The sequence below is a fragment of the Notamacropus eugenii genome, chromosome 3, assembly GCF_028372415.1.
Source record: "Notamacropus eugenii isolate mMacEug1 chromosome 3, mMacEug1.pri_v2, whole genome shotgun sequence".
Classification (NCBI taxonomy): Eukaryota; Metazoa; Chordata; class Mammalia; order Diprotodontia; family Macropodidae; genus Notamacropus; species Notamacropus eugenii.
Window position 1 is genome coordinate 66,922,029 of NC_092874.1, and position 15,597 is coordinate 66,937,625.

The 15,597-nt window shown below is 35.4% G+C and overlaps 1 protein-coding gene across 1 annotated transcript in view; it reads left to right on the forward strand.

The window, feature by feature from the left end:
• Positions 1-15,597, forward strand: part of MYO3A (myosin IIIA) — a 247,917-nt gene that overhangs the window by 147,386 nt on the left and 84,934 nt on the right. Inside the window, exon 19 of the mRNA XM_072651758.1 lies at positions 4,679-4,826. Coding sequence (XP_072507859.1) covers positions 4,679-4,826 — 148 coding nt within the window. The remainder of the gene's footprint in view (positions 1-4,678; positions 4,827-15,597) is intronic.

Here is a 15,597-nt window from a genome sequence, read left to right on the forward strand (position 1 = left end):
TATAGAAAAATTTACCTCCCTCACAGGCTACATAGAGCTGTGCGTCCTCTTTTTTTTTTTTTATTCACTCCCTGTGAAACTGAATTTCAGCAGGCTATTTCCAAATAGTCCTATTTCATTCTCAAACCTAGGGCTCACTAAATCCACTATTTACCACAGCAATACCATTTTTTTTCCCTTGTAACTCTTCATTACCATGATGCTTTGAAAAAAATCTATAATTTTACCAATGATTTTTTTTGACTCAATATATAATTTCACTGGTATAGGGAAGCCCTGGTAAGGAACCTTCCTCTACAAAAGCAGATCCATCAATTAATTAAGTGTTTGTTAAGCATCTACTATCTGTGAGGGTTGTTCTAAGTGACAGGAGCACAAAAAACCAAAAAAGACACTCATGAAGCTTGCATCCTATTAGGGGAAATAACATTTGTATGTGTACATTTATAACTATAGAGATAGATATATGTGTAGATGTGTATATGTATATTTAGATGTATATGTGCATATATAGGTATATATGGATGTATGCATAAATATATACATATTTATGTATCTCAGAGTATATGTATACAAGGTGCCTCAAAAGTCTTAGCATAGTATTAAGCTTTATTAAAGTTATTCACTTAAATAGCTTTAAGGTTTATTGGTTTAAAACTAAACTAAGACTTTTAAGACACCCGATATATATGTATAATTAAGTACAGAATATAGGCACAGACTGAATGCAATATAAATAGAAGGTAATATAATTATAAAGGGAGGAAACTAATATCTGAGGAGAAATCAGTTAAAGATTTGTATAGAAGGGGGCATTTCAGCTGCATCTTGAAGGAAGAGGAATTCTCTCAGATAGATGTGAGTAGAGAACATGTTTCAGGCATGATGGACAACCAGGGAAAAGGAAATGGGTGGGTGATACAGCATCATTTGTGTGGAACAGAGAGTGGGCCAGTTTGGATGCAGCATACAAAGTGTGTTGGAGTGGGGATGGGGATAGAGAGTAATGTATCATGAGGCCTGAGATAGGTTGGGACCAGGTTGTGAAGGGCCTTAAAAATTAAAAAGAGAAAATCGGGAACCAGTGGAAGTTATTGAACAGGGGAATGTCATTAAATATGTGATTAAGGAAAATTATTTTGGCAGCTCTGTGAAAGATGCATGGGAGTCAATAGAGACTTGAGGCCAGAGAGATGAATTAGGAAGCCATTGCATTAGTCCCAATGGGAAGCAAGGAGAGCCTGATCTAAGGTAGTACTAATTGAAGTGGCCATAAAAATGGCAAGTTTGAGCAACTTATTGGACATGTAGAGTAAGGTGGGGTGAGGAGCCAAAGGTAACTCTGAAGTGATGAGCCTTGGGGCATGGAAGAATTTTTGATAGAAATAGTGGAAATTTGGGAAAAGGGCAGATTTGGGGGTAAAGGTAATGAGTTCTGCTTTTGACATGTTGAATTTGAGATATCTTTGGAATAAGAAGTCTGAAATGGTCAATAGGCAATTGGAGAAACAAAATTGGAGAAAGATAAGGGCTAAATATTTAGATGTGGGATTTGTCTAATAGAGATGATCATTAAACTCATAGAAGATCATTAGGTCACCAATAATCCAATCCAACAAACATTTATTAAGCACCTACTATGTGCTAGGCAGAACTGGGGATGCAATTAATAAAAGAGGTAATCCCTACCCTCAAGGAGCTTACCAATTGATAGAGAAAGCACACAAAAAGAGATAGGAAGTAGGGAAGACACCAAGGATAGCTGATGTAGGGGTACCCCATCTTAATCCATGGAAGTGAAGCCAGGCAGGCAGAGCAGCAGATGCAAAATGGAATGAACTGAACGTCTAGTTTCTGCCCTGTATAAGGGAAGAGATTGGTACGAGTTTAGTACTCCATCCTCCAGTCCTCCAATCAGAGGGCAGAGGAGGCTAAGGGAAGTAATGTCAAACAAGGCTGGAGTCAGCAGCGTGGTAGCAGCGTGATTATAGATCCAGCACTCTATCCACTGAGCCACCTTGCTGCCTCTTGTTGGGCATATAGTGGTTGCTTAACAGGTATGTATTGACTGACTAGGCTATTCCTCAGATGATAATTACATAGAGTGTACTATTATTATTATATTATAATTATATTGTATTATATATATATTATTACTGTACATGTTTTAGGAATATAGGAAGCATAAGAGTCATAAACCACTAATCTGTAGGTTCCTTTAAGTGATGAATATGCAAGTTATGCAATTTATTTGTACAAGATTACAGTTTAAAATACTTGAAATTTCTCTTAGCGTATATTATTTCATTACATTCAAGTCAAAATCACCAAATACTATTCATTTTTTATTTGGAATCAGACAAATGTCTCCATTGGCCTGGGTTACCTTGGGCAAGTCACCCTTCACCTCCCTGAACCTCAGTTTCCTCAGTGTAAAATCAAGGAGATGGATTAAATGTGTCCAAAGTTCCTTATAATTTTACTGTTCTATGATACTATAATAGGAGTGGAACGAACACTCAGTAACAAAAGGAGGTGTAGTGAAAATTCAAAATAATATTATACTGGAGAGTACATTTCTGAATCATTCAAAGAGGAAACCTAAAACTCAGAAACATTTACTCATATTCTAGATCCCTATACTAAATCATGTACTAAATAATGATGGGGATAAAAACCAGAGTAGGTTTGGGTGATAGGGAGGTTTGGCCACTGGTTAGTTGAATTCCATTTTTAGAGGGGCAAAGGAAAGGGGCAGTTGGCAGACAACCAAATTCTGTGTCATCTTTTCAATACAGCATGAAATCAAGCTGTTTTGTTTACTTAAATGCTCTATAAGTGCCAGATTTAGTTTTTTAACTCAGTGTTGTTCATTATGTAGACAAGCCCAGAAATATTTAAAATAGACTTTACTATGTATTTATGTTTCATATAAAGATTCTTGAATAAAAATGGCAAATGAAATAATTAAAGAATATTTCAGTGCCAGTTACTATTTCATTATTGCTACAAATTACTACTATACAAATAGTAAATGATATATTTGGAAGGAATTTTTTTCTTAATGGAATAATAAATTCTCAAGGCATTTTATACAATTGCTGTAAGTTAAGCAAATGGTTACAATGAATGAAAGACCTTTATACTGACAACAAAATGGCTAAATAATTTTAAAACATTGCACTTAATTAAGGTGATTTTCCTCAAAAAATGAGCCTTTTGTGAAACCAAATATCATCACTGTCCAATTAGGCAGACTGGTTAAGATTGCCACCTAAGAAACATGGCTCTTCTTCCCTTATTTCATATTCCTTTTGTCCCTCAACATTGCTATGTCCATTTCTAATGAATTTCCTACTCTAAGGCTGTCTCCAAATACATAAGAATTGGCCATTATGACTATGTAAGAACTAGAATTATAGGCAAATAATACAAGGACATATTCTACTAAAACAAAAATACATTATAGCAGTGGTTCTTTGGAGGAGGATGTTTTTGTTTTTTAGTGGATATTTTTTGTTGGGGGACATTGTGGCATGCTTAATGTTGAAGTAGTCCGTACTATGGTAGAGTCAAGAGAGGTGGGCATGAAATTTCTCTTCCATATCAGAAGCCATTTTGTTGAGTTTTTTGACAGAAGTCGAATGAATTTGTGAGGTTAGTACATATGAAACATGCTTTGTTTATCCTATAAATACTATGCTTCATCATACTTCTGGGTAAGTATTTATTTTAAGCAAAGTTCTTTTTAAATTTCTTTTCATTGCAGTGAAAAACACTGCATCCAAAACTTCACAACACATCTGGCAATACAACATGCCCTTCTAGGACAACTGCACTATTTGCAAGGCAACTTTTGAAATCTTTTTTTTTTGTTGTTAACTGAAAACAAAACTCATTTTTTATTTAGGGTACCTTCTAATAGAATCAGGCAAATGTTTCCATCGGTCTGGGTTACCTTGGGCAAGTCACTCTTTAACTCTGAACTCCAGTTTCCTCAGTGTAAAATCAAGGAGTTTTCTAATAGGGTATTTACTGAACAGACATGTAGATATTAACAGTCACAAATTTAGAATTAGAAGAGATCTTACAGATCATCTTATTCAACTCTTTCATCTTATGGATAAAAATCCTGGGATCCAGAGGTGTCAAGTGATTTGCCTATGGGTAAGCTGACATTAAGTCATAAATCTGGATATTAAGGCCAGACCCTCTGATGCCAGATTCAACTCTTCCTACTACACCTTCCTTTCTTTGATTATTATGTTTTCTTTTGTCATTGATTGACGATGATCAGTTTTTACCCAAGTTGCGAGTCCTTCGCAAAATTGATTTAACACAAAAACAACTCAAAAAGTGGCTGCTACCACCTCTTAAATAGGCAGAATCAAGAGGTTTCCACAATGCAGCAAAAATACCATGTTATTGAAATGCTGGTGAAGCCTCCTCCTTCCTCTTCTTCAAGTTGTGTGGAATGAAATTTGCACAGTTAAGAAAAACAACCATTTAAATGTATGTCCCAGTTGTGATTTCTTAAGCCTAATCACAGTACAGCATTTACAAAAGCTTAACTGAGAATTTCCTGAGATGGGTTGTTTTATATCCTTTATTGATTAATATTCGTATCTTTCAACAAAATAACTGCAAACACAATTTAATACCTGCTTAATTCTTTCAGTGGGACTGATGGTGAGCTGAATATTGGCATCCTGGACATCTTCGGCTTTGAAAACTTCAGAAAAAATTCCTTCGAGCAGCTATGCATTAATATTGCAAATGAACAGATTCAATTCTACTTCAATCAGCATGTGTTTGCATGGGAACAGGTAAGACCAGGAAGTGGATTTTGTTACTTTGAACGAAGTCATGTTCATTCATGGTGAAGAGCCATCGTTGTATGTATGTGTTTTATTAAAGCACACATACACGCACACCCCCACAACTTGAGCTCAGCTTTAATAACTTAAACCTGCATCAAGACATTTGTAACATCCTGAAAACACACATATACATAGAGAGAGAAAATAACTCTTTATTGTAGATACATATACATTTATATGTATAAAAGTCAAGTCATCTAGGCACTGTGCGAAGTGCAAGGGATACAAATAAAGGTAAAAAACAATCCCTGACCTCAGAGAGGTCACAATAATAATGGATACAATGTTCAAATAGATATATATATATATATAAAAGAAAGATATGGAATAAACTGGAGATAATTTGAGAGAGGAGGAAAACTTTGATGTCATAATTAATCTGTTCCCCCAGTAATGTGAGTACTCCCTACAGTGATATATAGATAAAGACAGATATCAGTTCTATACCTGATCATCTTGTGCAACTCTTGCCTATATCTTCCCATAAGTAATGCAGGATATTTTAAATGCAGAAGCCTAAATGTTCTTTCCTTCATCTATGTCCTCAAATCTGGCATTAATAATGTTAACTTATAAGAGTCTAGAGGGACTAGGGATATGACTTGGCCAACACTCCCCTTGTGCAGTACGTACTGTGCCTTTCTATAAAACCTAGGAAGGCTGAACCTTTGCTAAAAATAGAAGTTCATTTTGATTTGAATAAGACCAACTATTTCATTTTCTATAAACCTACATAGCTGAATGGCTGTTACAATTTAAATATCCATCAAAAGTGCATTAAACTTCACATTTGCAGTAGCTAGGCAACAGAACACGCTGATAATGGGCTTGATGCAAATGCAGTACAATACTGATCTTGTCACTGAACAAGGTACAATGTGTAATTTATGATTCAACCTAAAAAATACTTTTCTTTAAAGAGAACTCAGTGACTTTCATAATAACTTAATATAAGCTTTCTTAAATTGCACTGGCTAAAGCAATACTGTTGACATTGTCTTCACCATGACCACAAGAAAGGCGTAGTCTAGAATCTGATATTTGTTTATATCTTTCATTATGCTCTTTTATTTCCTTCAGGCATTTCTAAATTGGTGTTCTATTTGGTAATTTTGTGATAGATTAAAGGTGAAGAGTTGTCTTTGGGTTAGAAACATCCAGGCTTTTTAAGAGTTTTATATATCATGATGAGTAGGAGAATTTGGAAAAAGAAATTTTTGGTTATAATATATATTATTGCCTTCTCAAAATTATGGACAAATCTAAAGCCAAGTCCTTGCAGTGCTAAAGAGATAAATTAAGCTCGGGTATGGAGCATGGCCTTGGAATAGCATGTTATATTGTCAAATATTCTGGTTAATAAAGGTTACTACATATATCATTCGTGGTTTGTTCTTCTTTAAAGAACTGAAATCCAGTTAAATATACTTAGCAATAAAATTCTGCTGGGGATAATCAAATTTTCCTATGATGATTCAGAAGGCACTTCAGCATTTTTCTATCTCAGGACTATAATCATGAATATCAGTTATTGCACCAAAGATGTGGCACCTGGGCTCATTGTTTGAGAATACTAATTAGAAGGATAATCAATAACTTTAAAAAGGTCTTTATTTTTGGAAAGTAAAAGAATTAGTTTATTTTCAAATAGTATATCATAATGACTCAATCAATGATCTTGGTGGTGAAGGTCATTAGAGTTGGGTTTAAGGAACCTTAAAATCTGGATCTTAAAAGGATTATCAATATATATACATGTATGTTGTTATTTTAAAAATTAAATATTGAAAGGACTATTGTATTTGGAAGAGTCACAGATTGAATTTCATTTATTTAACAGATACCTTAGACAAATCATTTTACTACTCAAGCTTTGCTTTCCTTATCTGTAAAATAAGAGGATTGGACTAGAATTCAGAGGTGGGGAACCTGAGGCCTGGAGGCCACATGTGGCCCTCTAGATCCTCAAGTGCAGCCAAACATTTGTTCTGGGAAATTTGGATTCAGTCAAAGGGCCACACTTGAGCATTTACCGGGTCACGTTGGCCTTGAAACTGCAAGTTCCCCAACTCTAGACTAGATCCTGGGTTCTTAACCTTTTTTTCATGTATCATGAACGACTTTGGGAGTATAATAAAGTCTTTGGACCCTTCTCAAAATAATGTGTTTTTTAATAGATAAAATAAAATACACAGGATAGCAAAGGAAATAAAGTATACAGAAATTTTATTAAAAATTTAATTTAGATTGTTAAAATAAAATAAATTTTTAAAACAAATTCATAGACCTCAAGCTAAAAACCTCTGGATTACTTCATATCTGAGGCTCTTTGCAACTCTAAATCTATGACTTAAACCTCTGTATAAACTAGTATCAGTTGGCTGAAGACAACATGGGGCATACAAAATAGTGCTGGATTGGCAATTAGCTCTAACTCCAAATGCGACTTCTGTTCCTTACCACTGTGTAACCTTGGGCAAGTTGTTAACTTCTTTGAGCCTCAACTTTCTCATCTGTAAATTTCAGAAATTGAACTAGGTGACCACGAAAGTTCCTTACAGCTTTAACCATTGTTATTCTAAGTACATTTTCTTTCATTTGAACTGTTTCATGATTGTCCATTTGGGTGCTCCCAAGTAGCTTTTCAGTTTTCAGTTTTGTTTTCAGCCATGCATGAGTGCCTTCCATTTTATTGACTGATGGCATGTTCTATTTCAGAGACAGATATTAGCCAATTATTTTGTTTTGCTTTATTTAAATAATTAACTTGTTTTTCTTAGATTCTTATGGCTTGGTGCAATTGCACTTTGGAAGCAATTCATAGTCTTTATTCTTGGGTCTGTTGAACAATAAAAGCCTATAAAAAGTGCAGGTGAGGATTTCTAGGATGCTTCAAAGGCAAATAGCTAAACAAACATCAAAAGAAAAATCTACCCCTGGTCAGAATTATGAAAAGCAAACTAACCTTATCAGATCCATATCCATAATCTCAGGGTGATTCTTCCAAGATGGCAAACTTGGAATCTATACGTCTTCAGTGAATGGGCATCAGGTTTGGTAGCTATGCTATTGACTGAGTTATTGCCAAAAGATGGTCTTATAGCCCCCAGAAGTACAATCCACATGTCACTGGTGATCCGTCTGGTTTGAATATATATACATGGCTACAGATACAAATATTTCCTTTCTGTTTTCTTCTCATAGTTGTATATGATAGAAAAGGAATAAATTTATAATTCACCTGAAACTGGTTTACTGTCTATAAAAAGAGAACAATTATCTGTAAATTCATTAATGTCAGGTTTTCACTTGTCAACTATAATCACAGCCATTATTACTTATCGACAAGAAACAGTGAACTTCACCAATATGTGTGGATTACCAGGGCCTTAAATTCCCCAACTAGAGCCACACTTCAGTCAGCACTTTCATAGACCAGGTAGTTCTGATCTGACAAACCTGGCAAGTGGAACACCAAATAGGAATCTATTTCAAGAATGTGCTAAGAAGTTACTTCCTGTTCAAGGACATTTGGCCAAGTCCAGCCCTTAGCTGCTATATGTTCATGAAAGAAAAGAGCAGAAATTGAGAAAATTGTCTTATTGAGAAAAATTTGATGCAATTCTTATCAAGTTGATTATCAATCTATTTTTGAAAATGGAATCTTGTTTTCCCATTTACTGTCATTATATCCCTGTAGAGCTGAAAATTTCTGGTAAGGAAAAGGTTGTAGCCAGCCCTCTGACATATTATCTTGGAATTTTGTCCTCTACCTAGAAATTGATTTTGCCAATAGAATATTTTCCCAACTCTAAGATCTCCCTTAACCATTTAACTCTCTGCTCCATGGTCTTTCTTGAGCACTCCAGTTTGTATCAGCTCAGTCTAGAGGCATTTCTACCATGCTTGCAAATCTCGAGTATATCTTTACAGTATGCAAAGCTTTGGTCCCTTCCTTCTTGCCGTCTTGTTATTTGCTATGTGTCTAATAGAACAGTTATATTATTATCAATACCATGCCAATAGATGACATCATCTGAACAATTCTTAAAGTTCAGTGCCATATGCAAATGGGTTCCCAATATTTTTAATAATACAGGACCAAAATTCTTCATATTTTTAAGAATGAGAGACAAGCTGTATTTATAAGATTATGTACACTCTAGGTAGAAGTTCAGCCTTTTATACTGCAAATATGTATATTCAAACATCACTAACATATAGTTTTTAATCCTTCTAAAAATTCAAGTTTGGAAATGTATTAGCAGTGGGAAAAGCTTATCTTTCTCCCTTCATATTTCTCAACTTCACAAAAAGGATTTATTCCTATTTAAGTATTTCCTCTGACATAAATATGGCACATATATTTGATTTTTCGGTTTTCCAGATGCTAATATTAGTGGACACTTCAGTTGGCAGCCACTAGTACAGTTTTTGCACGAAAGACAAATTTTGCAACTACCCACCCAAGCAATGAGTTATATCCGAGTAGTTTTTTAGCACAAATACTTTTCTGATCTTTTTTTCACTTTGAGGTGAGAAGTCTGAGTTCTTGGAAGTCATGGAGGTCTTACAACTCATATACAGTAGAAAGTTGTTTCCTGGATATCACTCTTTCCTTGGGGAGAGGAGCAAACCTTGATTTTTATTTTGCTATCCTAATTGGGCCACAAGCATCATGCTAAACAGGATGTAAACATGCAAAAAAATGAACCTTACCTTCTCAGAGTCTACATTTTAAAGTCAGAGAAGCATCACTCAACACCAGCTGTAGGTAGGTTACTCCTTGGTGGAAGCTCATTATTTAGATAAATACCTCAATAAATCTATTAAAGTATTTGAGTTATACAAAGCAGTTGCTTCCCTCGTGGCCTGAGGATTTAATCTCCTTTGTAAAATGCCTTATTTCTATCTAGAATATGTCGTTCCATTATAGCAAACTCATTGTCTAGCTGCCAAATTTTCTGAAGTTCATTATAACATTTTAGAGGTGGGCTATTTGTTTCTGCTTTTGTCTAAAGATTTGTTTCTATATATTCTGGTTATACATTTGCACACTTGGATTTGGAGAGGAACATCAGAAGTCATTTTGTCCACAGGGGACTATTTATAGCATAGAATGAAACCAATAGCAGCTATTACTTCTCTAGCTTCTCTTATGAAAAGTGATGTGCATGGTTTTCATTTCCAGCTGTTCATATCCTCAAGCTTAAAGCTTTTGAGATTCTGAGTGTGGGCTCCAGCACATAATTTGTAGTTGTTACCAAAACTAATAATGATAAAACTCATTCAATTATTTTTTAAAATACCTGGGTTTTCAGCTATTTTACATTTTAAAAGTTTTAAAAAGTCAGTCCTCTGACTCAGGATGTGTGGGTGTATCATATTAAATCCTGAAAATGAATTTGTGTTGCTTTGCTTATAAAGTATGAATTTGTATTTTACCTGAAATTTTCATATTTTCCCCCACACTTACAAAAGATACTTATGCTAAGGGAGTCAGTCACAGCTGTTCTATAAACCATCTCATTTATACCACTCGAAAGGAAAATTAATGAATAAATAAGGCAATTTAAAATCAAATCAAGCATTCTAGGTCCCCAAATGGTGAAGATCACTTTATGGCTGATAAGTAGTAAAGTAGCCAAATATATTTCAGAATAAATCCATGCCTTAGCCAATCTTCATTTTTCAATAGATGGCATCTTAAAGTGTGCAATTTTATATCTCTAACAAAATGGACTTATAAGTGTAAAAAGTAAGTTAATATGGTGATTGATATCATAACCTTTAAAATATGTGTAATATTATGATTGTTAAGTGTAGCAGCTGAGTCCCTCCCTCATCCTTCTTGCACCTGGAAATTACAGAAAAAACTATTCAAGATTCAAGGTACCTTGCTGATCTGTGTCCATTCAAAAGCTATAGTATATAAGCCCCCCACCAATGAGTTTACTCTTACTAGTCAGCCAGGGGCAATAATTCAAAGCAAAGACATTTAACAAAATAGCTTAGTAAGTAAAGTCATGTTAGATCATTTCCTCCATAAATTTAAGGCCAGAGGTTTCCATACATACTCATGTGCTTAGGTAGCATGCATGGGTAGATAAAGATGTAAAACAGAACCATTCAACTCAAATGTTAATTCTCTGTTCTCTATCAAAGAGAACAATCTTGAGCCTGAGAAATAGAAAACAAAAAAGGGTTAATAAAGAACTGAAACCTGAGATAAGTGAAGAGACAGCAAAAAAGTTCAAATAACTAGACCTGGACAAATGACCTTCCAGACTTCTAAAGGAACCAATACCAATGACTGATCATCATTCTCAATGAACTGTAAAAAACTGTAGAATGAAAGATGTGCCATAATCGTAAAGAAGGATACAGTCCAAATTTTCAAAAGGAGACAACCACAGATTCTACAAACCATACACCAGTGAGCTTGATTTTAATGCCTAAGAAAATTCTAGGATACATTGCTAAGGGGATGGTTTGTGAACATATACAAAAGTAGTTAACACTACGAGTTAGCATGGATTCACCAAAACCAGGCAATGCTTGACTGAATTCATTTTCCACTTTTTTTTAACAGGATTACTAGACTGATAATGCTTAATAAGAACAATAATAATAACTAACATATAATGCTTTAAGGTTTGCAAAGCACTTTACACATTCTCATTCTATCCTCACAACAATCCTGGGAAGTAGTTGCTATTATTTTCCTTCTTTTAAAGAAAAGGAAACTGAGCCAAATAAAGGTTTAATTGACTTATCTAAGGTCATACAACCAGTGTCTAGAACAAAATTGGAACCCAGCTCTTCCTGATTCCAAGTCTAGCATCCTTTCTACTACACCACCTAAACAACCACAAGATAGCTGAGTCAAACTTTAAAGTTTACAAAGCTCTTTATATTCATTTGGTATACTATGGGACTACGTAGACTTAGTATAAATTGGTGTGGTACATCCCTGTGGATATGGATGGAATGGAGAAATATAAGTAAACATAAAACTCAACAGATTTGGAACGTCTTAGTGACTGGCTTTTATGAACGGTGAAATGAGCCGAAATAAGATAAGAATTTCTAAAAACAACATTGGAAAGTCAAGTAACTTTGAAAGTTGAAGTTCTCTAATCAATGCAATGACCAGCCATGATTCTAGAGCACCAGCTGGTGAAGAACATTACACACCTCCTGAAAAGGGGGGTTGGACTAATGATGCAAAATGGAACAAACATTTTTGGACTTGGCCAGTGTGGGAATTGATACTTGACTATTCATATTTGTTATGCAGCTGGGGAAAGGCATTCTTTTTTCTTTTAAATTAGGAGGAAGTAAAGGAAAAAATAAATGTTTGTTAGTCATAAAATGAAATAGAAAAAATATATATCTGGGGGTTTAGAAAGTAGATTTCATCAGGTTTTTTGTCAGTCTAGAAATTTGTGGTTCTTCCAAGGTAGTATGATCTAAAGAAAGGTGTGGTCACTGCTTTCTTGGCCTGTGCTCTGTCTGTGAGCAACCACAAGCACTCTTCTCTACCCCAGAGCTATGAAAGAGGGACCCACTCTCTTGTAGCCAAAAAGCATTCGTGCACTACTATTCTCCTTTATCCTTGAACTGTGTATGGGCAATTCAATAGTGCCCTGAATCCAACCCCAGCAAGAGTTCCCTGTAATATCTTTCTGACCAGTTGTCTAAACTCCCTTACCATTTGTGGATTAGGATCTCCTGAAGCTGCTGTTGTCAACTGGTGCAGCCACTTCCAAAATCTGCTGCTGGTGTTACTACAAGCAGGTCTGTGCTGTGCTCCAACTCTTACCACCACCCTGCTGCGACAGACTTTTCTTCCTGACCTCCTAAGTTGTACTGGGCTAGAAAAATTATCTCATCCCAACCTTTTGTTGGCTGTGATGCTCCAGAATTCAATTCAAGGCGTTATTTTAAAGTTATTTGGAGGAGAATTTGGGAGAGTTCAGTTGAGTTTCTGCCTCTACTCTGCCATCTTGGCTCTAGTCCCAATCGTGAAGACATTCTATAAAAAAGTAAACCACTTAGAAGGCTATTCTATCCTTTGATTCACTAATTCATTTTGCAGAAAAGTTGTCACATTACATCAGTCGTATGTTTTCTCATCTATTAAATAAAGAGGTGGGAGTTAGTGACCTCTAAGGTCTCTTACAACTGCTCAATGTAGATGCCTACTCATCATGCCACTTTTATGAAAATAAAGTCAATAATCACAAAAAGCAAGTCAACTTTGGATATATCTTCAAGTCAGCAGAAAGTTGTCACTCTCTTAGAATACTACCACAAGTCCTCATGTGTCTATATCTGTGCCTATATCCTCAACTCATGACAATTTGACTTGATATTAAATGATTCAAGATAAAATTTTGCTCACTACATTGAAGAAAACCAAAAACTATGTATGTGATGCTCTAATAATTATTACTATAATACATTTTAGGAAAATTTCCACTCAAAAAGTTAACATTATAAAGTATCAGCATGTAATGGACTAATCCCCTCTCCTTCAAAAGCAAAATTCAAATTCGAGTCTATTGACTTCAATTCCACTGCTCTTGGCACTATCTTACTCTGCCTTTTTCTTTATATTAGTATGAAGTCAGCGCTATATATACCAAATATTCTTATTTATGCCATATCTAAAGGAGAAATTCTTTTGGATTTTTCTTTGTATTCTTCTCATTTAGTCTCGAAGAGAAGAATGTGATGACTAACCCACTTCAGTCCTCAAGACTTCTCTTTTTCCTCATTCAGAGAGAACCTGATATTCTCCAAAGGAGAAATGGGGTTCCCTTCTTCAGCCTCTCTCCTAGTTTTCCCTACTTCACAGATGCTTGTCCTCATATGTGACAAGTCCAATCATGGTATTCCCTAGTTCATAAATATTCATTAGTTTCCCAGCAATTACTAAATTAAGTTGATACTTCTTAGTCTACCTTTTAAGTTTCTCCACTTGCTGGCCCAAACCAAATTTCTAGCATTACCACCCTACTACTTTCCTAGACAATAGCCAGGGCAAATACTATCCCTGAACAGCTATAACTTTCCTACCTCTATGTCTTTGCTAATGCTTCCTCCACCTGAAATAGGTTCCATCTCTGCTTTACACACACATACACACACACACACACACACACACACACACACACACAAAACTACCACCTTTGCCATCTATACCTTTTGAAATCCCAAACATTCTTCAAGACCAAAATCAAATTCCATCTTCTTCACTAAACCTCCTTTCTCTACATAATTAGATAAGCTTATACTAAAGGATCTCCAGTCTCTTCCATCACTAATACTCTATGGTTGTAGGTATTAAAAAAAATAGGGATTTCCCTCTAATTATCTCCTTAGCCATAAATCCTTAATATGTCCTTTTTTGTTTTTCTATCAGCATTTAGTCAACCCAAATAACAAGTATTTTGAAGTGGAGCCCATTATGTTTCAAGTTACTCATCTCTGCCCTGTGTGACCTATCACAGAAGCACTTTAGTAGAATTTGACATAAGCAAATAGAAATGACAAATGCATTAGTTTGGACCTTAACCTTCAGTGGTTTCAATGGAAGTCATATACAAAAACCACTTTTGAACTTTTCTGTTGCCATTTAATCTGTAATAGGCTGTCACCATGGCCTATCTAATAGTAAAAACCATAAGCCTGCATGAGGCTGCCAAAGTAACCTTGAAGGAGAAGAAGCTTCATAATTTATAAAACTTAGGGTCCAATTTTTCTGCTTGGTAAACAGAATTGTCTATTATATACTCCTTAAGAAGTGACAAAAGGTTCTACTTAGTCTTGCTCTTACATTGTCTATAGCTTACTTCAGCACTTTAAGGACTTATAATTTCCTCAGTGTGGGCACTCACTTCAACAGCGCAGTGCAGGTGGCAGCCCTTTCAACTTAGTCAAAAATCTTTATTAGTTGTTATGACCAAAAACTATTCATCCCCTGGTGGCCAACCTTTGATAATGAGCCTCTCTGACTATAACTACTGGACTAGGAGCTCATTAAGAGCATGCACTGGTTTTGTGCCTTCTTTTCTATCCCAAGTACTTAGAACAGTGCCTGCTACACAATAGGTGCTTAATAAGTGCCTCTTGACTGTTTACTGAAAAAATTCATCACCAGAATGTAGACTTTAAACCCATCATTGGCCTAGATCTTAAAACCTTTCCAACTAGGTAAAAACGAAGTATGGTTTGATAGGGCTTGTGATCCAGAGGGACAACCTTTGAGAGCAGAGAGTCATGTCCACAGCACAATGAAGTATCAGAGGAAAGATAAAGGCAGCTAGGTGATGCAAGTTTTGAATCCTGATTCAGATATTTATTAGCTCTGTGACTCTGGACAAGTGACTCAGCCTCCTTCAGCCTCAGTTTCCTCAAGTGTAAAATAGGGATAATCATAGCAGCAAGAGCTCAGAGTTGTTATGAGGATAAAACGACATAACATTTGTAAAACACTGTGCAAATCTTAAATTGCTATGTGAATGCTGGCTATCGTTATTAGATGTTTTATCATTTAAGTAATACGATTTGTCCCTCCAGACTTCCACATAAAAATGAGATGCCAACTTTATGAATATGTGCTATTGAGTAAAATCCCTGCCTCACCTCAATGTTAGTTTGTTGGTTCCTGTGCTTTTTATTCCAGTTGCTATAAAATTCACATCCAAGC